At 41.7% G+C, this 23,396-nt stretch overlaps 1 protein-coding gene across 4 annotated transcripts; it reads left to right on the plus strand.

Moving 5' to 3' along the window:
- The first annotated feature begins 1,021 nt into the window (after nucleotides 1–1,021).
- med12 (mediator complex subunit 12) lies at nucleotides 1,022–22,216 on the plus strand. Of its 4 annotated transcripts, none has more exons than XM_027279480.1 (43): nucleotides 1,022–1,193; nucleotides 1,893–1,997; nucleotides 2,086–2,277; nucleotides 4,154–4,313; nucleotides 4,436–4,611; nucleotides 5,164–5,274; nucleotides 5,533–5,805; nucleotides 5,921–6,067; nucleotides 6,226–6,325; nucleotides 6,433–6,569; nucleotides 6,762–6,893; nucleotides 7,900–8,026; nucleotides 8,218–8,447; nucleotides 8,555–8,614; nucleotides 8,744–8,917; nucleotides 9,029–9,173; nucleotides 10,110–10,228; nucleotides 11,173–11,316; nucleotides 11,408–11,571; nucleotides 12,540–12,671; nucleotides 12,804–13,031; nucleotides 13,140–13,284; nucleotides 13,591–13,711; nucleotides 14,257–14,367; nucleotides 14,470–14,583; nucleotides 14,741–14,877; nucleotides 15,733–15,912; nucleotides 16,216–16,287; nucleotides 16,398–16,561; nucleotides 16,815–16,976; nucleotides 17,158–17,359; nucleotides 17,549–17,658; nucleotides 17,793–17,928; nucleotides 18,210–18,359; nucleotides 18,719–19,084; nucleotides 19,189–19,330; nucleotides 19,438–19,640; nucleotides 19,878–19,952; nucleotides 20,067–20,293; nucleotides 20,442–20,628; nucleotides 21,097–21,321; nucleotides 21,597–21,678; nucleotides 21,796–22,216. In XM_027279480.1, the coding sequence occupies exons 1-43, from the start codon at nucleotides 1,092–1,094 to the stop codon at nucleotides 21,831–21,833; spliced, it is 6,507 nt and encodes a 2,168-aa protein (XP_027135281.1). In that variant the 5' UTR covers nucleotides 1,022–1,091; the 3' UTR covers nucleotides 21,834–22,216. The 4 variants fall into 4 exon arrangements, with proteins under 4 accessions (XP_027135281.1, XP_027135272.1, XP_027135275.1 ...); XM_027279471.1 differs by having other exon boundaries at nucleotides 1,023–1,193; nucleotides 19,438–19,649; XM_027279474.1 differs by having other exon boundaries at nucleotides 1,023–1,193; nucleotides 19,438–19,649; nucleotides 21,100–21,321.
- The last annotated feature ends 1,180 nt before the right edge of the window (nucleotides 22,217–23,396 follow it).

Here is a 23,396-nt window from a genome sequence, read left to right on the forward strand (position 1 = left end):
CATCAGTACTTATTGTTCCTAAACACACCACTGATTAGCATAACTTAACCAATAGTCACCAGCTCCAACTCAGAGGCTATGCATTTCTTATCCTGGGTTCACCCAGTTAAGGCCTTTCACTCTCTAAATAATACATTTATTTAGGGAAATGCACCGAATTTAAATACTAAAGCTCATTAAACTAAATATTGACACAAGAAACAATTTAAATAATTTAAATTTAATTTATATAGAGCAGGACACACCTTGAGGCCCATCTCATTTCAGAAAATTTTCCTGTGAATATGCACAAACATGCTGACAGTTGGTAAGCCTGGAGCTTTCCTGGTGCGTGTGGGATTCTGGAGCAACTAGTATTCCTTGAAAAGAGCATGTTCAGAATGAACCCAGAGCAAAGTTTCAGGCTTGCATAACAGTGTCCCTTTCAAGGACACTGAAGTTTGAAGTTTCAGTTTGCAAATTCATGTAAAGATTCTTCATGAGAAGCACACATGTTATGTTCCTGCTTTCATGACTAAAAACAAAAGCAGAGCGTTTGCCAGGTGGCATATGTAAATGCTGAGTTTCACACTGTTTCATGCTTTGTGCAACCTCACTATTTATATAATTTATGCACACATTTTATTTGAACATCATCCATTTGTTGTAAGACTACAAATCTTTTTTTTATTATTCACAAGCTTATACAACCACAGACTTTGATATTATTTCTGATAAAACACACCTTTTTAAAATTGCTTGTAATCTTTAATGTCTAATGTGTTTTTAGTGCACTGTCTTATATTGTTTTTGATGATTTAATGTTCTTCTCTGTAAAGTGTCTTTGAGTACCCTGAAAAGCGCTTTCAAATAAAATTTATTATTATTATTATTATTAAAAAAAAACATTTCACAAACTAATTACATCTATCGCACATGTCAATGTTGTTGTCTATTATTTTTATTTTTTTGGTTGCTGAAATAAATAATTCACTAGGGCTTTTATTTTGAAGTTCGGGGTTGAAACCTTCCCCGGAAGTGTGTTAGGTTGTTGTATCTGGGCTCGGGCTGCTGGCTGGGGAAGAGGAAAGCCCAGGCTGTGATGCCGCTGGATGATGGCTGCTTTCGGGATCCTAAGTTACGAACACAGGCCATTAAAGCGGCCCAGACTCGGCCCTCCGGACGTTTATCCTCAAGATCCAAAGCAGAAAGAGGTCAGATTTTGACGATGCGCGACGTGAGCGCTTGGGAAAGGTGTTATTTTGGAGCAGATAAGTGACAGCCAAGAAGCTGTGCGAGCTAACAGCAGCTAGCCTGCTTGGCGAGCCCTGAAGACGGTTCGGGCCTAGCAACAACAATGAGCAGCTCCTGGTTGTCAGTTTGTTAGAAAACCGGCAGAGTTTGCGGAGCTAGCTCGTTAGCTGGCGGATGCTACTCGGTTTGATATAAACTCCAGCCGGTATTTTTGCTTTGTGCGTGAAAACAATATGCGTTTTTTCTTTCTTTCTTTCTTTCTTTTGGAGTCTACGTGACTGGTTAATTGTCTGCACAGCTAACCTTCATCGACTGCAGGCTTAAAAAATAATTGAAGCTAACTGATCTGTGCTCAGTTTTAACGCTGGAGTTTGGCCTAAGAGAGAGAGAGAGCTGCTGGCTCCTGGTCTATTATTAACCTCGAGATAATCTGTTGATGTGGATGGGAAACTGTCTGCTTTACCTCTGGGGTATTCTGTCAGCGTCGCTGCTAATATCCTTAATAATGACCTCAACGTTTCATTGAGAGTTGGAGCAATTTTCCTGCAGTCAGCAAACCCAATTAAGCCCAAACCACTCCCAGCTGATCTGGGATCAGAAATGATGAGATATTGCACATCAACACTATAAATATGCATTGAAATGTGTGTTTGTTTCAGGATGAGTTGACTGCACTGAACGTGAAGCAAGGATTCAACAACCAACCAGCTGTATCTGGTGACGAACATGGCAGTGCTAAAAATGTCAACTTTAACCCTTCAAAGGTGAGGACACTTTAACACGCTACCTGTTGTGTTTTCGGTGTGAGTAGTTTTGGTTGATTCGAGCGTCTCGCCCCTCGTTGCTTTACAGATCAGCTCGAACTTCAGCAGCATCATCGCAGAGAAGCTGCGTTACAGCACGTTTCCAGACACGGGGAAACGTAAGCCACAGGTCAACCAGAAGGATAATTTCTGGCTCGTCACAGCAAGGTCACAGAGCTCCATCAATAATTGGTTCACGGATTTAGCTGGGACTAAACCTCTAACACAGCTGGCTAAAAAGGTAAGACCCCGGTGTGAGTCTCAAAGCCCTCTTAACTACATGTTGGTTTAACTAGTTGTGTAATTGTCACCTCTAGTGTAGGTGTTCGGATTGGCTGGTTTTATCCTTTGTACATCAGGTGTGTTTTTTTTTTATTTTGTTTGGCTGGATTTCTCTGTTTACATTTGCAAAGGACATGAAGTTGACTAGGTTGTCACAAAAGATGGATTCCCCAAAAATGTGCAAGCGTTTCTTTGTTCAAGTAGTGTATACTAGTATACTAGTGTTCACTAGTCTTTCTTCGGGCTCAACCATTTACCTAACCACTCTGACGAAGACTCTACGATCAGTTTTTTCACATCACACGTTTGTGTGTCATAAAAATAACTAGATTTGCCGGTTTAGTCAGCATGAGGTAATAAAGTGGCCGTCGAATAGGTTAATATTACCATTCCTAACCGTAACTATGAAATGCCACTATGCTGTAAACATTACTCTGGTGAGCTGTGCCTTGATTCGAGTACTCAAGCCTAAACACCCTGACAAAGTATCCAGACAGACTCCATCTTGGACTGAGTATAGCTGGCCAAGTCTTAACAATGTAGTTCTGATGACAGGCTAGTCTACCTTATTGCTCGTAATGACCACACTTTACCTTTTTATAATAATGATGATTTATGATCTAAGAACAACAAAGCTCTTTCTATTTCCATCCAAAAAATAACTCCCATAATGAGCAGAGTGTTGCCAAATACTGTTGTACCTGCAACCTATGAGCAGATGCTCATAGAATGCAGATATCGGCCCAGGTTTATATTAATTGTGCTAACATCTCATGGTGACATAAGCTTCATTTATCATGGTCTGGCAGAGCTTGATAGTATTTTAGCTGCCTGCGCTGAAGCAGCTAACAGAACAGGTGTGGAGGATCCTGATGTTTACGTCACGGTTTGGAGACATTTACGCGTCAGCTTTGTGAAAGCGGACGAATGGCAACGGTGACAAAACAGTTCCCGTACTGTCCCGGATCATTCAGTTCAACATCACAAACCAAAAACATGTCAAAGTAAGTAATGTAGAGTTTTTTTTAACTTCCTTGTTAAAACAATTGAGTTGATGCTTCTGTGTAAAGCAAGTCTGTTTGGTTTGTTTGGGTGTATTGACCCAAAAAAGCAACAAGTGGCATTATTTGTTAGTTACTTTTAAAAGTTGAAAATATATTATTTATATTGATTGTCTGCTGAGATTTCTTATTTTAAGTATTTCCTCTGTATGTGCTCTCAGACTAAATTAAAGGTCAGCTTTCTATTCTTTGGATGACCTTTATCATTTTACATTGTGCTTTGTACTTTTTTTAATTCCTGCTTGCATTGGTACATACATATTCCATTGTTTTCTCAGTGTTTTCTAACTGTGTTTTATCCATTTTTCCAGAGGTACACCAGTTCCAGGTTTTCTCTTTATTCACTTCATTCAGACCACAGCAGAAGTACCATCTGGAAAACCATGGCAGGAGTCCCTGCAACTCCTCCAGTGCATTAATTTCCAAAATGTCATCCAGCTAAAATGTTTATTTTATTATACACAAGGATTTCTAAAGTCTGTATCAATATCATTTAGGAGTAGCACAGTGTGTATGGTTTATGCCACACACATGTGTTTTACAGTACAATGGCCTTAGATTGTGTCCTCAGATTCATGTATTGAACTATCACCTATTTGGAAACATGCTTAGCACTACTATTGTCATACAAATGAAAATATTTCTAATAAACTACATGTACTGGTTTTTTTTCTGGCAGTGTTCTCTTTTTCTCGTGGTGTTTTGGGAAATATTAGTTCTCTGTGCATTGTTTCACTCAGCATCACTGACGCACATGAAATGTCCTTGTCTCAGGTTCCGATCTTTAGCAAAAAGGAGGAGGTTTTTGGATACTTGGCCAAGTATTCAGTCCCCGTCATGCGCTCAGCATGGATGATTAAGATGACCTGTGCATATCACGCAGCCATCACAGAAACTAAAGTCAAGAAGAGGCATGTGATTGACCCCTGTATAGGTAAGCCGTTGTACAGCTGGTGAAGCAGTGTGTTTGGATGGATCTGTTTTGAGTCATGTTTCATGTGCTGTTTTGGCTAAAGCTGACCAAAAAAAAATGCATCTTTGTGTTTGTGTGTGTAGAATGGACTCAGATTATTACCAAGTACCTGTGGGAGCAGCTTCAGAAGGTGGCTGATTTTTACAGACAGTTTCCTAGTCAAGGCTGTAGCTCCCCCCTACCAGCAACCCCTGCTGATGTGGAGACAGCCATGAAGCAGTGGGAATACAACGAGAAGCTAGCCATGTTCATGTTTCAGGTCAGTTCACTCTTTGAAGTCTCCTGCTGAACAGTGTGTATATTATATATGATACTTACAATACTGTAATAACACCTTTTTTTTTCCAGTATCAGCAGATTTATCTTGCAGCATATTGTTGCACTGGTGGCTGACAGCTTTTTTCTCCACTCGTGTTACACGTTATTAAACAGACTGATCTTAGCCGCCTTAATAAACGAGCTGAGATCAGTTTTAATCAGATATACAGCATGTGTCTGAGGGAAATTTGAGACTTGTGGTAGACTACCTACTGGAGAAAATGCTGCCCATGTCTGTCATAATATACAACGACAAAGTAATCTTGTTGTTGTCTCTGAGTAATGCCTGAAATAATCACATTACCTTTGAAGAGTCATTCAGAAAATGAATCAGCAACTGGAGACCTTTTTATGCATACTTGATTCTTTGAAGTGGAGATCACTGCATATTACAATCAATAAATCCATAAATGTATAAATGCTAGTCTCCATATTAAAGGCTGTAATTACCGTGTTACTGCTTGATATTAATGTGTTTGATCTCTGTGTTCAGGATGGTATGCTAGACAGACACGAGTTCCTCACATGGGTGCTGGAGTGTTTTGAGAAAGTCCGACCTGGTGAAGATGAGCTTCTCAGACTTCTCCTGCCCCTTTTACTACAGGTACACTCTTCCACCATTTACAGAGGAATTGCTTTTAAGTCTTGCTTAACATTCATAGATTTCTACATTAGCTGCTTGCCGACCTTCTACAGCTGTCAACAGTTTATCATCAACTGTCGTGTGTCTTTGGCGCTCCTCTGTGGTGTTGACCTTTACCCTGCAGCCTCTCATTTTGTTTATATTTCCAAGGCTGACTGATGTTAACAGACACTGAGTGCTGTGGGTAATGCTGTGAATCTCTCTCCCTCTGTCATCCAGTACTCAGGGGAATTTGTACAGTCAGCTTACTTGTCACGGAGACTGGCTTACTTCTGCACACGCCGCCTCAACCTGTTGCTAAGTGACGGTAGCCTTGGCCCCGGCACAGGAGGGCATCCGGCCCATGGCATCTTGGCGCAGCAAGGTAATGCACTACCCCCCACCCCAACCTCGCAGTCAGCAGGAGGGAACCAGCCCCAGACGCCATTCACAGACTTCTACATCTGCCCCCAGCACAGACCCCTGGTGTTCGGGCTCAGCTGCATGTTACAGGTATTCTGTTCATTTTGACTAATATATATATTTAATTCCTAAAGTTTCTGAGACAAATTCTTCACTCAGTAATTCTGCTTTTCTTTCCTCTGTTTTTTGTGTCTTGTCACAACAGAGTATAGTGTTGTGTTGTCCCAGTGCTCTGGTGTGGCATTACTCTCTGACAGACAGTCGAAACAAAACTGGTTCACCGCTGGACCTCCTCCCAATCGCCCCATCCAGCTTACCAATGCCCGGTGGCAATACTGCCTTTACACAGCAGGTACCTCCATCAGTGTTGATATAGTTGAACATGAAAGTTTATTCTTATCCTTGAAAACTGTATTTGTTATTTGGAAAACCAGTGGAGGTATACATGAAAGTTTTTTTCCTTCGTGTTGGTTGGAATGTTCTCTTACCTTTTTGTATTTTTCACAACAGGTCCGTACAAAGTTAAGAGAAATCGAGGAGCAAGTCAAGGAGCGAGGCCAAGCAGTGGAGTTCAGGTGGTCGTTTGACAAGTGTCAGGAAACCACAGCAGGTTAGAGAACGATTCTTTTATCTCTGAAGATACCCGTTCACAGCTCACGAGAACAGGTTTGTTGTGAGGACGAGGTCATCTTTTGACATTTTATAATCTGTCCCCAGGGTTCACCATTGGGAGGGTTCTCCACACCCTGGAAGTTTTAGACAACCACAGCTTTGAGAAGTCAGATTTTAACAACTCACTGGATTCCCTGTACAACAGAATATTTGGGTCAGGCCAGAGTAAAGACGGGCATGAGGTAAGCTTTGATTCCCCTTATCTGTAAGATATACAAAACAATGTTACAAGGTTCAAAAATATTTGTGCTATTGAGCTGAAATGTCAATTCTGTTGCTGATACCACGTGATTACCGATCACCAGATTATAAAATGTGACAAGGCCTAGGTCTATTTTTAGGCGTATTGTCTCACAACTCATGTCTTTGTCCAGATGTCCCCAGATGATGATGCAGTGGTGACCTTGCTTTGTGAATGGGCAGTGTGCTGTAAGCGTTCTGGCAGACACAGGGCGATGGTGGTGGCGAAGCTGCTGGAAAAGAGACAGGCTGAAATAGAAGCAGAGGTAAGAGAAACAATGCCCGCTGTGAGTTAGCCGTACATGTTTCTGTCTCCGCTGCTTTGGTGTCTAATCGACTAAGTCAGTAACTGTACTGTCATGTCTGACATTGTCACCCAGACTTTAGTACAGATGTTTTTTATTATCTTGTAGTTGTCTCCGTCGCCTTTGTAAGAAGTGTCACATTCTACCACGCACAATGCTCGATCAACAAGAATACACACGCACTGTCTACCTCAAGTGTAATGCTGCACAGGGCCATTGTCAGGATTTAATATAAATTTATGTCCAAATTTATCACATGCAAACCCCCTATAAATATTTTACTGGTCATCATAAAAGAAAATTATGTTCTTCAATGGATTGATCATATTTTCGTCACATTTATCTTCTAGTTTATAGTTTGATGCTCTTAGTGCAGTTTTAAAATCTTAATCATGCTGCCAGGAACATAGGGCTGAAACTAACAATTATTTTATTATCGATTTACTCTGATGATCATTTTCTTGATTAATTGATTAGATGTTTGATCCATAAAATTAAAAAAAGAGTGTAACAAAGGATGATGTCCCTTAAATGTCTCTCGAGAATTTGAAAAATGACAATTGAAAATGAAATCTGTTAAACAGTTATCACAACCGTTGGTGATTAATTGTTTTATCTCTACAGAAAGAGAACACTAGTCAAGAAATACTTGATGCATTTATTTGATTTTATTTAGTTAATATATATATAGTGTATATATAGTGTATAGTCAGTAGAACTATCTCTACCTCAAAATGAGAGTCCTAAAGTATTTTTATGTATTTTTTTGCTTCTGCATGACATTTTGTCTTGTATGAATGACTGCTGGGAGAGGGTCTCTGCCCCATATTATTGCAATAACATTTTAGATTTTCAGACTGCATAATTTATATTTTGTGGCTCTAAAACCAAATGAATGTGTCAAATACAGAAAGCATGTAAACACTGTTTGCTGTGTGTTGTCTGTCTGGTGTGTATTTTTCCGCAGAGGTGTGGCGAGTCGGAGGTGGTTGATGAGAAGGGCTCTGTGTCATCCGGATCCCTCTCAGCTGCCACACTACCAGTCTTTCAGGATGTACTGCTACAGTTCCTCGATACTCAGGCCCCCACACTGAGTGAGTCTTTTTTTTTTTTCTGCATTTCCTGTGGCAGTGATTCTCGTGACAAACGTGATCTGATATTGGAGAAACCTTATATCCCTTTGTCTTTGCCTCTTATTTCATTACCCAGTACATATTTATTATAAATGATTTGGCAAGGGAACCCTGCTATTAAATTATTCAAATCCTCTTTCCCCTCTCTGCAGCGGAGCCCGGGAATGAAAGTGAACGAGTGGAGTTCTCCAATCTGGTCCTGCTCTTCTGCGAGCTCATCCGTCACGATGTCTTTTCCCACAACATCTACATGTGCACGCTCATTTCCCGAGGTGACCTGGCTTCTGACTCCCACCTGCCGCGCCCGCGATCCCCCAGCGATGAGCCCTCCGATGAATCAGAGCGCAAGGAGCAGGAGGCAGGCAGCAGTGGCAAGAATGAGGCATGTTGGAGGCATCTGTTGTGGAGTGTGATGAGTCATTTGACTGCACCAGTCCAAAGTAACAACACGGTGTAAAATAATAACCAGGGTTACCGTTTGTTCAACAGGATACTGGTCTGTCAGAGCCGATGGAAATCGATCAGAACTCCAGTGCTAATTTTGACGAGGTGCATACAACATTTAACATCTTCTGTTTAACATAATGCTTAAATGTGGTTTGGAATCAATGGATATTTTCTTTGTTAAATTATTTGTATCCTTGTGTGACGTCGTTCCGGTCTCCTGTTGTCTTGCAGATGTTCTCTCCTCCGATGCACTGCGAGTCAAAGGGCAGCCCCTCTCCCGAGAAGCCAGCTCCAGAGCAGGACAGCAAGGCCAGCTGCAAGGACAAGGGCATGGACCCGGCCTTTCCTCAACTGTATGAGCAACCTCGCCACATTCAGTATGCCACTCACTTCCCCATTCCTCAGGTAAGAAGAAGAAGAAGTCGCAGTTTGCTACTTAAAAAGAAATTCTGGGTTGTTGTGAATTTCCTTACAGCCTTTCTTCACAGTCACAGTCTCGTTGTCATCTTTTTAAAGGAGGAAAGCGCCAGCCACGAGTGCAACCAACGTTTAGTGGTCCTCTACGGTGTGGGTAAACTGAGGGATGAGGCGCGACACACCATCAAGAAGATTACCAAAGACATCTTGAAGGTGCTCAACCGCAAAAGCACGGCAGAAACCGGTAACTGTTCTTCAGTTTTATCAGCTTTTGACCGATCGCTTAACGGCCTGTATTTCCCATTCACTTATGTTTTACATTATCTTAGCTAGAGGGGGAGGGGGAGTTTGCCTGTCAGCAAATTGCCTTTTAAGATTATGTCTGGTTTCTATCTTTTCTGTGTCTAAGGATGAAAATTGAGTCAGTTAAATTGCTTTGAAGTTTTGATATGTGTCCTCCAATTTATAGACTTGTTTTTTTCCTGCTTATCTCTGCAGAAAAGTCCCTGTCTATCGCATGAAAGAGATAGTGTTTTGCCAGGCGGCAGTGTGGAACGCAGGAACTTTATCATGTCTGAATGTTTGTAAAACATTGTTCACATGCAGGCTGATGGCTCTGTTTCTCACTGTGGCCACTCCAACTCTTATCCTTCTAATAACTCTTCTTCTTTGGATACATTTCATTTCTATTCTTTCTTCTGCCCTTTTTTAAAAGAACAAACTTTTTTTCCTCCCCTTTCTTTATCGACCTCATGGGGATTGCATCACTCCATCTTTTTTCCATCCAATTTCTATGCTAATAGCACTCATCTTTTCACAGCCACTTTATCTCCGACACATGTGACCTTATTAAGGAGATTTAAGGGTTTCAGAGTTAGAACCGCATATTTTGTGTCACCTTATCACATTCCTGTGAGCCGATCACGACCTTCACGTTCACAATTGTGTTTGTCTTTAATGAAAGTACTGTTTCCTTTTTCTTTTCTTTTTTTTTTTTAAAGTGCCCTTACAGCAGAGTCTTTTGAACTGAGGCTGGAAATAAGATAACAGACCAGTGGCTTAACTCGATTTCATGGCTCGCCTGTTCGGCAGACTGGAAAGAATGGCGCTGACCGGTTATGAGTTGCTGCTCCCACACACACTTACCCCCCCCTCTCTTCTCTCATGCCCTCGTACACAGGAGGAGAGGAAGGACAAAGGAGGAAGAGGAGTAAGCCGGAGGCCTTTCCCACTGCAGAAGATATCTTCTCCAAATTTCAGCACCTCTCCCACTTTGATCAGCACCAAGTCACCTCCCAGGTTAGACCAGTAAACCTCGTTCTTTGTCCTTGTGTGTCTCACATTTCAGTGTATGTAGGAATCAGTTACTTGTTTGAGGACCAGCCACAGGTTTTACTAATGCAAATACTAAAACAAAAGACCTCCCAAGGTGACTCATTTGAATGTAAATGAAATTTGAATGTATTTCGATTTCTCTTGTGAGATGGCCGAATGCAATTTGAATAGATATTGCTCTCTGGGGATCGTCACAGCAGTGTTGGAGGATGTAGTTGACCCTGAATGCAGTAATGTCAATAATATTATAAATTATTAGATTAGAATAAATATATTTAAAAAAAACATTGAAATTGATTTGACCTGCTAATCTAATGTATGAAGACAACTTTCCAACAGCATCATGGCTGCGCTGGCACCCGCAGAGTTCACTGTGAGTGATGACGAGTTCGTTAGCTGAGCTGAGAAGAAAGCCTGGTTCTGTCCAACAGTACCAACATCAGCATCTCCGAAGCTCACTAATGAATAACTTACTTTGTTATCTGTTGAGAAACTAAAGTGTACTTTTAGCAGGTTAAAGCCAGATGAGATGTTTCTTTGTGCTTTGACTGCTCATGCGAAAATCAAGTAATCACTTGATGACTGTAAGTTCATATTAAAATACAGCACTGCCATTTAGGTTTAACATAATGTCAAATGATTCCTTTAATATTAGTCTTTAAATCTACATTAATTAAACCATTTACTGGTTACTACTTTTGTATTCGACATACACCTGAATTTCACCACACTGAGTTTACATAGTCAGAGTAAAACAGATTTGTTTGTCCAGTTTATTTCCCGCAAATAACAAAATCCCTGCATGTGTCTGCTTGTGTTAAATGTAAACTGTCTGTGTGTTGTTGGGTCCAGCTCAGTGTCAGGACCAGGGCTGTAAATATTGTGTGTTGTGTGATGTTTGTGTGCAGGTCTCAAGAAATGTGCTGGAACAGATCAACAGCTTTGCCTTAGGGATGTCCTACCACCTGCCCCTCGTCCAGCACATCCAGTTCATCTTTGACCTCATGGAGTACTCCCTCAACATTAGTGGCCTCATAGACTTTGCTATCCAGGTACAGGCAACTTCATCACTATTGTCGTGTAACATGGATAAATACATTTTTATACAGTTTTCTAAAATTCATTGACTGTGTGTTTTTGTAGCTCCTAAATGAGTTGAGTTTGGTGGAAGCCGAGCTCCTGCTGAAGTCGTCCAGCCTGGTGGGCAGCTACACCACCAGCCTGTGCCTGTGCATCGTAGCTGTGCTGAGGAGGTACCACTCCTGCCTCATTCTCAATCCTGAGCAGACGGCGCAAGTTTTTGATGGGTATGTCCACTTACAAGCTCTGATTTTTGTCAAAAGGATATCTCACCATGAAGCCAATTTGTTACGCCTGGCTTAGATTTTAATTAGTGGCCCAAACCTGGGACTGGTATGATGTGGTTTTGTAGTCATTACTGTAAAATTAACCGAAACAGAGATTGAATTCCAATCCTGAAGGGATATTTGCTGTAAAGAAATTAGTTAGAACACATAATTAAAGTAGTAAAAAGGCTGTTTGGGGTTTTGAAGGGAAAAGAAACGGCCAGCGGGTTGTTGCTCTCTCTGAGCCTCATTCTACTGCCTTTAATGAGGATTTTTATTGTTACAGGATTGCTGATAGGGCACTTCCTGAGTGCTGTACTAATAGCAGTAGTTTGTGATGCTGGTATTTAGAAATTTTTGCTGTTTTTGCTGTTGCACTTCTTGAAAGTCAAACATTAGCTCAGTTATATTTAGTTATAAATGAAATTAAGTTTCAGAGGTTTAAGTTGCGAGAGGAAAATTGATCCCACTCATGTCTGGAGACAGCTAGCCATGCTCTGTCCAACAATAACAAAAGCCTCCTGACGCTCACTTGTAAACAGTCTCACTCATTTGTACCAAAGTAATTGTGTAAAGACAAGAATTTGTAGTTTTACAGGGGCTTATGTGTAGGACTATTTCTTCAGGTGCTAATGGCCTCAGCCAAGAAATAGTCTGGACCATAAACTAAGTTTTTGTACTGATTACCGTGTGAGATATGTGAGCTTTAGAGGTGCTGGTGCATGGATTTCATTACTTTCGGCTACCTGTTTCCTTTCCATTTTTAGTTTTTATGCTAAGCTGGCACTGGCTGGAGCTTTACAGCCAGTTAACAATTTTCTCCTAAATCTCAGCAAGACAGCAAATGTGCCTTTCCCGATATACCTCATTTCCCCGTCCTGTGTTGCTGAAGAAGGTGCTGTTGAATCATGTGTTAAATGTCTTCTCAGGTTGCGCATTGTGGTGAAATCAGGTGTGAACCCAGCAGACTGCTCCTCTGCCGAGCGCTGCATCTTGGCCTACTTGTATGACCTCTACACCTCCTGCAGTCACCTCAAGAACAAGTTTGGAGAGATCTTCAGGTAATTAGAAGTCTTCACCTACGTTACTTTAACAAGAATGTATATTTAGCTCTTTTTAGTGGTTTATTATTTTTTTGTGGTCAATGCTGCCATGACAGTTATTCTCCTCTTTTCCATTATGTTCTCTCTCAGTGAGTTCTGCTCCAAAGTGAAAAACTCCATCTACTGCAACATCGACCCATCAGACTCCAACATGCTTTGGGACCCTGTGTTCATGATGGAGGCCATTGCCAACCCCTCAGCACACAACTTCAACCACTCCATGGTGGGCAAGATCCTCAACGACAGCCCAGTCAACCGCTACAGCTTCGTCTGTAACGTTCTCATGGATGTGTGTGTGGACCACAGAGACCCTGAGAGGTGTGTTACTTTTGTTACGACTACGTTGAACATGTATATGCCCCAGACTGCTACAGTTATCTACTATTTGTCAGCTTGCTGTTTCATATCTTGTAAATGTGCCTTCAGGGTGAACGATATCGGGATCCTGTGTGCGGAGCTGACGGCGTATTGTCGCTCCCTGAGTGCGGAGTGGCTCGGCATCCTCAAGGCTCTCTGCTGCTCCTCTAACAACGGCAACTGCGGCTTCAATGATTTGCTGTGTAACGTAGATGTAAGCGGTGGTTTCATAATTCTTTAGCTGGGCATGAAGTCAACGTGAAGGGTTATTGTTGAATGTAGGTATGCAAATTAAAAAGACAATATAAATCCAACTAAAGCTGGATTTATATTTCTATTAATAGTACTATACTATACTATAGTCCTATTTAAATAGCACTTCTGTTATCCTTTAAAGCAGTAGTTATTACACAATAGGTTTGACTCTTGCATCACTTCCCTGTTTTATTTAAGTCATCTGCCTTTAATTTAATCCTAATTTCCATTGTAATATTAAATTCTCTCTGTATTTGTCCTTCAGGTTAGCGACTTGTCCTTCCATGATTCCCTGGCAACCTTCGTAGCCATTCTCATTGCTAGACAGTGCCTACTCCTAGAAGACCTGGTTCGCTGTGTGGCCATTCCTTCCCTCCTCAATGCAGGTAAGGATCATTTTATCGCAAATGTCCTAAACCAGGGGTTTGCAGTCTTTTCTGTCGGATCTACACCTACTAAAGTAACCCCTAGTAACTTTCTACTAATAAGGAGTACGTTGTCTGGTAGAAAGGAATGCTGTATAATCCATTACTTCTATCAAAGAGGAGAGTAAACGCAGCATATTTGATCTGTGTCCACAAGCCTTTGGTGTGCTTTGTGCGCCGGCCAGAGAAATGCCTCTCTCCTCCCCACTACTCATCTTTTTTCTTCTAGCTTGGAAACAAAGCCCCATTCAGTCATGCTGTTCACTTGGGTTTGGCTCATTTTGTAACACTATTACACACGCCAAATACCAGCAGCCCTCGCTTGTGGTAAATGCTTTGTTCTCAATCTCTAAATGAAAATTGATGAGAAGGTCATCTAGGACGAGGTTTAAATTTAGATGCGTGACGCTGATGTTTTAAATTGTGTAGCCCAGCCAAAAAGAAATAAGCGTATGTGATAAAGGAACTCAACTCTAACCAATGCATGTGTTTGGACTTACCTTCAGCCTGCAGCGAGCAAGACTCTGAGCCAGGAGCCAGACTTACCTGCAGGATCCTGTTGCACCTTTTTAAGACACCACAGCGCAACCCTGTCCCCCAAGACGGTGTGAAGTCAGGTAGTTAACATTACCGGAAACCCTTTTATCAGGTTTCAACACATTTTTTTGTTTCTTTTCTAATTGTGACTTTTTTGTCTTTGTGCTATCATGACTTTACAGATAAATCCTCAGTCGGTATCCGGTCGTCTTGTGATCGCCATCTTCTTGCAGCTTCTCAGAATAGCATAGTTGTTGGAGCAGTATTTGCTGTCCTCAAAGCTGTCTTTATGCTGGGTAAGAATCTCTGAATGTTATGGTCAGAGACATTAATATCAACATTTGGGGTTAGGTTAGTTTGCCTGGTCTCAAACTCTTTGTCTCTGTTGTCTCATTTATGGGTTTGATGCTGGATCATGATGTCGCTGGTGCTTGTCTCTCCGTGTTGTTTTAGGTGATGCTGAGCTAAGAGGCTCTGGACTGTCACACCCTGCTGGCCTCGACGACATATCTGAGGGGCGCAACGTCTCCATAGAAACGGCCAGCTTGGATGTATATGCAAAATATGTTCTGAAGACGATCTGCCAGCAGGTGAGAACATAAGTTTAAAATGCGGTTCACTCAGTCAGTGTGAAATAATAAAAGAGGAGAAAATGAAGCTGCTGAGATGAACTTACCGATGTGTCTGAGAATAGCTTTTTACTGAACGGTGCGATGCATGGATGATTCTCAGACGTCTTTTCTATCTGAAACTTTGATGGAAAACATCGAAAAAATTGGCGTTTCCCTTAAATATGCCTCCCTGCGTTAAATATTAAATATGCCTTTCTACATTAAAAGCATGAATGAGATCATTTTCTGCACCAGATGCCACTTCTGCCACGTAGACATGAAGGCCAGAGAGAGAGAGAGAGTGAGAGCTGGCAGTTGCTCAGAGAGCTCAACGTGATCTGAGACCTCAAATGACTTTAAACACATTTTCTACCCAGCAAGGCTCTAGCACGTGCAGTTCTATTCCTGGGAAACAACCCTTTGCCCCGTTTTTATCACCATCCACCCATTTTAGTCAAGCTCGTTTTGTGTTTTTGAGTTTATGATACTTGTACTTAAAGGTCCAGTGTGTTACATTTATGGGGCTCTATTTACAAAATATGGCAGACATGGAATATGATAGTCATAGCTTTGTTTTCATGAGCGTATAATCATCTGAACATAAGAATCATTCTGTTTTCACCTCACAATGAGCCCTTTATATCTACAGACACCACAGATCCTCATCCACAGACCCTGACACATTTCTACAGTAGCCCAGAACAGACAAACTAAACACTGGTTCCAGATAGGGTGTAGCAATTGGGGTTGAGACCACTACATGGAACTAAAATCCTGCACTGTTTTAAGGTTGAGGATGGCCTAAGTTGTTGACTTTGTCGTTCTGTCATGCAGGAATGGGTCGGAGAGCGCTGCCTGAAGTCTCTGTCTGAGGACAGCAGTGCCCTGCAGGACCCGGTGCTGGTAAACATTCAGGCCCAGCGGCTACTACAGCTTATTTGCTATCCACATCGCCAGCTGGACAGTGATGATGGTGACAACCCTCAGAGGCAGCGCATCAAACGCATCCTACAGGTGACGATATACAGAAACGCACACAGTGTTTAAAGTTGACGTATTCTTGTTAGGTTATGCTGGAGAATAATGTGTTTCTGAGTCAGTGGTGATTATTTAGTTCAAATTGTTACATCCAGCATGAGGCTTTTAAAACAACATCTGATTATTCTCTCTTGTGACGTTTTGCTGCCCTCTACTGGTTGAACCTGGGATTGAGGACATGTCGTACCAGTGTTGTGAACTGTACATACTCATCACTGGCTTTTGACAAGAAAGAGGAAAAGATGTATATGACTAACGATATTCTTGTCTCTTTCATAGAACATGGACCAATGGACAATGAGACAGTCGTCCCTGGAGCTGCAGCTGATGATCAAACAGAGCACAAACAATGTAAGTTGTTGTTGTTGTTGTTGTTGTTGTTGTTGTTGTTGTTGGAAGAAAATATGAATGTGTAGTCTTTGTCAAATTCATCTGAATATTTCTCATTAACTTTCCATTAGGAGCTCTACTCACTCTTGGAGAACATAGCCAAGGCCACCATAGAGGTGTTTCAGAAATCAGCTGAGATGAACTCCAGTAACCCCTCAGGAAACGGAACAGCGGCCCAAGGTGGCTCCACATCCAACAACAACAGCACCACCAGCAAGATGAAGCCGATTTTAAGGTGTCTGTCTTTTATTTTTTTTATTCATTCTTTCAATGTGCAATTGCGTTCAGGAGTCACAGCAACACTCATACCAACGGGTTACTACTGTAAGAGATATAGGAATTGGAACTTAGTCTGCTAATCCACATATGTCTTGTGATAAACACATGAAACAAAAACATGTAAACATATAATCCTTGATGCTTTATTTTTTGTTTTAGTCTTAGTGATGTTTAAATGTAACATTCTTGGTTTGCACTGTGTGCTGCAGCTCATCGGAGCGGTCAGGCGTGTGGCTGGTGGCTCCGCTGATAGCCAAGTTGCCCACCTCAGTTCAGGGCCATGTACTGAAGGCAGCAGGAGAGGAGCTGGAGAAGGGACAGCATCTGGGATCCTCCTCACGTAAGGAGAGGGACCGACAGAAACAGAAAAGGTAAGTAACAATTGCATATTTCTTTGGAATGAATTAGATTTGATCCAGTAATCCTACAAAGTGAGGCAGAATGAGCAGTTTCATTTTGTGCCTCACAGAGAGCGGAAGCTGCAAAAAACAAATTAGCCAGTCTGAACATGAGTTCTTCTTTATTAAAACCTTTTTTTTGGTTCCTCCTCAGTATGTCTCTGCTGAGCCAGCAGCCGTTCTTGTCTTTAGTGTTGACCTGCTTAAAGGGGCAGGATGAACAGAGAGAAGGCCTTCTCACCTCCCTCTATAGTCAAGTGCAGCAGATTGTTACTAACTGGAGGGAAGACCAGTACCAGGATGACTGCAAAGCAAAGCAAATGATGCACGAGGCTCTGAAACTACGACTGAATCTGGTAAGAACTTCTTGGTTCCCAAAACCAACTTTACAACACAGCATTCATGATTAGATGAATCAAATCTATAATTAGTTTTGTATCTTTGTATTTATATTATTATTATTATTATTATTATTATTATTATTATTATGTTTGATTTAATATGTTATGAGGAAACTAATAGTATTTTTCCCTCTCCTAACAAAGGTGGGTGGCATGTTTGACACAGTGCAGCGCAGCACCCAGCAGACCACAGAGTGGGCAGTACTACTCCTTGACATCATCAGCAGCGGAACAGTTGACATGCAGTCCAATAAGTGAGTGTTGATTTAACGCAATTTTTCCCATAGTTGGACACTTCAGTTATTATTCCTGTGCTCAACTTGTGTTGCCAACCCAATTATCAGTCTCTTGCTCGGTCCCGCTCTTATGTTTGCCTTCTTTCCAACAGTGAGCTCTTCACAACAGTGCTAGACATGTTGAGTGTGCTGATTAACGGCACGTTGGCCGCCGACATGTCCAGCATCTCTCAGGGCAGCATGGAGGAGAATAAGAGGGCCTATATGAACCTGGTCAAGAAGCTCAGAGTAAGAACCGGACTTTTTTCTCCTTCAGAGCCAAGGCGATGAGTCTAAAGATGTGCTCCTGCTTTTAAGATGTATTTTTCTTGTATTGTTTAAGACAATTAGCTTTTTATTGTTTTTTTAAGTAAGAAAAGGGCACTGAGGAAGTAAAAACACCTTTGCACCTTAATATGCAAAAGGTTTTAACCTCATCCTACTTAACGCAAGACAAAAAAAAATCACTTGCTCCTCGTTTACGGACATTTTTATAATTGCTCTTCTCCACAATGTATTTATTTTCACAGAAAGAGCTTGGAGATCGGCAGTCCGAAAGTTTGGAAAAGGTCCGCCAGCTTCTGCCACTGCCCAAACAAACACGAGATGTCATAACCTGTGAACCTCAGGGCTCGTTAATAGACACCAAGGGTAACAAGATCGCTGGATTTGAGAAGGAGGTACGTGGTTTCTCACAAGCTGATGTCACTTGACCTTAATCCGCCAAAGTTGCACACATAATCACAATGATTTGTAGCGTGAAGTCCAAACAGGATGTCAACTCTGCCTTGCATTGAACTATATTTAGTTGTGCATTAGGTTGCTTGTCACATTGCTCTTGCTGCATCTTCAAAATTAGATGCTCAGAAGTTTTCATTGCAACAACATAGCAGCTGTTTCCCTCGGTCATGGGTAGACATACAATATGCCATAAACCATCAGCAGTATTAGAGGTTGTTTGCTTATATTGGCTTTGGCTTTAGCATCATCAACTACACATGCTGAGTTAAATAACACTGCTTTGTCTCTCTGCCATCAGGGCCTTCAAGTATCAACGAAACAGAAGATTTCTCCCTGGGATGTGTTTGAGGGTCTCAAATACTCCGCCCCTCTCTCCTGGGGCTGGTTCGGAACAGTGCGCGTGGACCGCAAGGTCACCAAATTCGAAGAGCAACAGCGTTTTCTGCTCTATCACACCCACCTGAAGCCCAAACCACGTAGTTATTACCTGGAGCCGCTCCCCCTGCCCCCTGAAGAAGAGGAGCCCCTGACACCCGTCTCCCAAGAGCCAGAGAAGAAGATGATTGAGGCAGTGAAGCCAGAGAAAAGTGTGCCCACCGTTCCCTCTGACTCAAACAAGAAGAAATCAAGCAAGAAGAAGAAAACTCCATCCACCAAGACAGAGGTCAGATTTTACTGACAGACGTTCTTTTATGTATCTGATTTCTGGACATAAGTTGCTACAGTCAGTGTTAAAAAGTAATACATTTCCCTCCTTTTTCTCTCTAGGACTATGTGAACCGCACACAGAGCAGTGTCAATTATGGGCCCAATATGCCACCTGACTTAATGCAGACCCACCCATATGGCAGGATGCCCTATGGTCAGCAGGGCATGAACATGTACACACAAAACCAGCCTCTACCTCCAGGTCGGTTCATGTCATATTCTCTCATTATGATCTATATAATCCGCTCGTTTAGCACTCAGCCAAAACAGTCTGGTGGATTGTGGCTTACATAATCTGTTTTTCCACAGGAGGTCCAGGTTTAGAACCTCCATACAGACCTACACGCAACCCACCGATAAACAAAATGATGCCCACGCGACCCAACTACCCAGGCATGATGCCCGGCATGCAAGGCAGTATGCCCGGCATGATGGGGCTGGAAAAACAATACCCGATGGGTTATAAGCCCCAGCCTATGGCACAGGGCCAGATGCTGCGGCAGCAGCTACAGGTCAGACTGGTGAGTGTATCTGCACTGATGGGCTATGTTGCCCCTCATGTTAGAAGCTAGTAAGATGGAGCCAGTTTAGGACAATTGCTGCTTAAATTCAGTTTTTAGGCCTAGACTAAATGATATGGTTGTATTTTTTCTGTGTGGAAAAAGTGAAAAATCAAATCGGTACAATGAATTCTCTTTGAAGACATTGACGTTGAATCTTGGCTATTTGTGACTTGTTTCTCTATTCAGAATCAGAGCATGATAGGGCAGCAAATTAGACAAATAACACCCAACCAGCCGTATACATCAATGCAGGCATCTCAGGTAAGTCTACTTCAGTTGTTTTTGTTTTGTGCTTTTGTCTCCTAACACCTATATTCTTAGAGAATATGAGCCATCTCACACCTTTGTTTATACACACTTTGTTTCATTGCTCAGAACATATCTCAGGGCTATACCACATATGGCTCACACATGGGGATGCAGCAGCATCAGACGCAAGGTGGTGGTATAGTTCCTTCGTCCTATGGAAACCAAAACTTCCAGGGCACCCATCCTGGAGCCAACCCAGGTGTGGTGGATCCTCTTAGGCAAATGCAGAGGCCCCCTGGTTATGTTCACCAGCAGGCTCCAGGCTACGCACACAATATGCAGAACACACAGAGGTCAGTATGGTGTTTGTAGGAAGGCTCTGTTGTTTGCTGTTTAGTAGCACTTAAAAGTCCAATTACAGAAGGTGGACATTGTTCCTGCTGGGGTTGACCACAATGCTTATTGCTCTCATTCCTTTTCTTCTTGTTCTGTAAACCTCAGGTTTGCCCACCAGCCTATCCCACAGAATCCCATCATGCACGGCCTCAGTCACATGGGAAGCCAGGGCGTCCATCCAGGCTTGAGGCCTAATCAGATGCTGACAGAACAACAACAGCAGCAGCAACAGCAGCAGCAACAAGCAGCACAGCAACAGCATCAGTACCTCAGACAACAACAAGCACTCAGAGTATGTCACTTGAATCTTGATTAATTTATTTAGCTCTTTGCTTATGTTTTGGCTGAGTTTATTACTTTCATTAAGAATTTGAAAAGTGAATAGGAGGCTGTTTGTACTTACTTATCTTTTTTTTTGTGTAACGCTGAAGCTTTCTGTATGGAAATTAAATTTTATTAGGAGTGCAAAAAGATGTTATTCTGTAAAGTAACTCAACTACAGAACTGTAGTTAGTTCAAATGCATTGTGTTGTTGGAATCAAAAGAAAAATGGATCTGGAAACTGATATGTTAGAAAGATTTGACTAGAGAATAGCATATAAATAGAGAATAGTAGTGGACCACAGAATAAACCCTGAGGCTTTCCATGAGCACCTGCTTAAGGTGTCATTTATCAGCTAATATATTAAGTGCAATATTAAGATTTTTATACCATAAGTTTGTACCTGAAACACTATTTTATTTCTCTTTATAACATCAGCAGCAGCAGCAACAACAGGCCCAACAAGTTCAACAACAGCAACAACAACAACAACAACAGCAGCAGCAACAGCAACAGCAGCAGGTCCAGCCGCAGCAGGTTCCTCCTCAACAGCAAGTTCCACAGCAGCAGCAGCAGCAACAGCAGGTGTCAGCAGTGCCACCACCAGGCCAGGCACAGAACCAGGGCTTGGGCATGCAGCCACTGCCCCCTCAGCAACCCATGGTAGGTCCAATCCAGGTGACATTAGTCCAGTTAGTAAGATAATGGTGTAAGAAGACTGTATTCACTGTCTCGTTAAGAATTTTAGCGTAGTGGTATCATTTTGGAAGCTTCCTGTTGGTGTTTCTAAGACATTCTGACACCCAGTAATGTGCAGCCAGGTCTGAAAGATGCTTTTTGGTAGCCTACTAAATTTGGACATTGTTGACTCCTTCCAAAATGATCCAAAATCCAAAATGATCTGTACTGATGTCACGTATATGCAATCTCGATTTTAGTTCCCGCGACAGGGAATGCAGCAGACTCAACAGCAGCAGCAGACTGCAGCTCTGGTCAGACAGCTGCAACAGCAACTTTCAAGTAAGTCAAAGTTTCAAATGTCATTTTTTCCCCATTAATTTGTCCCTACAGTCGTCATGGTTTCCATCTCTCTGAACAGATTTCATATTTATAATTAAACTTTCCCCCTCTTTTCAGATACACAACCAGGACAGGGCACCAATTCATATTACTGATCGTGCTTGTTCATAGTAGTGTGCAGAGAATAGGACCTCATTATGTGGAAAGTCCCGGCTCTGCAGATGTTCAGTCCTGTGTAGGCTCTTGGGAGGGGAGACTGTTCAAGGCACAAAGGACCACCAAAACAGATGAGATCTTGACCACTGAGACATCGGTCAGAGAAAATATCTTGACTTCAGTCGTGTGTAATTATGCATTATCAAAGGAGGGATCCTGCTCTGAAGTAAACACATAATGGTTAATAATGGAAAATTCTATGTAAAAAAAAAAAAAAAAATACCAGAAATTATAAGAATAATGCAATTTTTTTATTTTACTTCAATTTGTACAATTTTTTCAGTTTCGTGTATTTCTCATTAAAAAATCATGTCAGTTTTTATGTCTTGTACTTGTGTTGGTTGCCTGTATATTGTGTTTAAAAAAACTGTCAATGAAATCTGTCATGACAAAGTGGGAATCAAAGGATTTGTTTTATCAAATAAGGCTGCTGTCATGCAAACAAAGATCCCTAATCCCTAAAGTCTAATAAAGCTGATTTATAGTCGCTCATGTTTGACACTTTCACAACTTTTGGATCTCTTGCTGAGATGAGGTTGTTTGAAGTGTTCAAACAGCAACATGAGCGTTTCATTTTACATCATAAAGACAATAGATGACTAAAGGATAAAAACCCAGAATGAGTAATAGATTACTGCAAGCTGTCTTAGTGACTACAGTAGGCCATTTTCACTGCAGATGCTTTGATTTGTCATAGTAGGAAAACCACCAGTGTTACTAATAACGTTAATGACGGCCTCTTCATTTCAAGTATCCCAGTGACCTAGCAGGCACTACACCCCGAAGCCAGATGTAGGCCTCTAAACCATGTGTATGCCTCACACACATTAACTGGTATTTCTAAAGGAAGACTGTGCGCATCTCAAAACACAAAAAACATTAATTTGTATCACTGACTATTCTTTTGACAAGGACCAGGGTTTTGTTAAATGATCAGTGAGTTGTTTTATTTACAGCAATTACTTCCCTGTAAATGATCTTCTAATTTGATCCTGAATTGCAAGGCACTTTATAAAGTCTGTTTGTATATGAGCTGAGCTCTAGAAATGAGTCATTGAGATCACTGCGATGATCGTTTACCCATACTTTTCACAGCAGCTATTTTGACATGAAATGAAACACAGGTGTTACCAATGATACTAATTAAGGTTCAGTTCATTCAGGTCTAACGGAGTCCGGGTGCTGCCGTGGTGCATGTTTGCTCACTGGAAAGTCTCTGCTGCAAAAAATGGAACAGAACCTTAATTAGTATCACTTGTGTTGACCCTACAGTTCCATGTCAAAGTGGCTGCTGTGAAAAGGGTCTATAGTGGGAGTGGACAATGATTCTAATGTAGAAAACAGCCATGCGTACACACAGATTTATGTATCTGACCAAAAGGATGCATATTCATATATCTGTCTTTGTGTTTCTATCCTCTGTTTGTGTGGTTTTGGTCATTGACTGAAGTAGTCCAGTTTTACGCATGAACCCTGAAACTAAACCAGCTGAATGGTATTAG

This window comes from Larimichthys crocea, chromosome I, assembly GCF_000972845.2.
Source record: "Larimichthys crocea isolate SSNF chromosome I, L_crocea_2.0, whole genome shotgun sequence".
Lineage (NCBI taxonomy): Eukaryota > Metazoa > Chordata > Actinopteri > Sciaenidae > Larimichthys > Larimichthys crocea.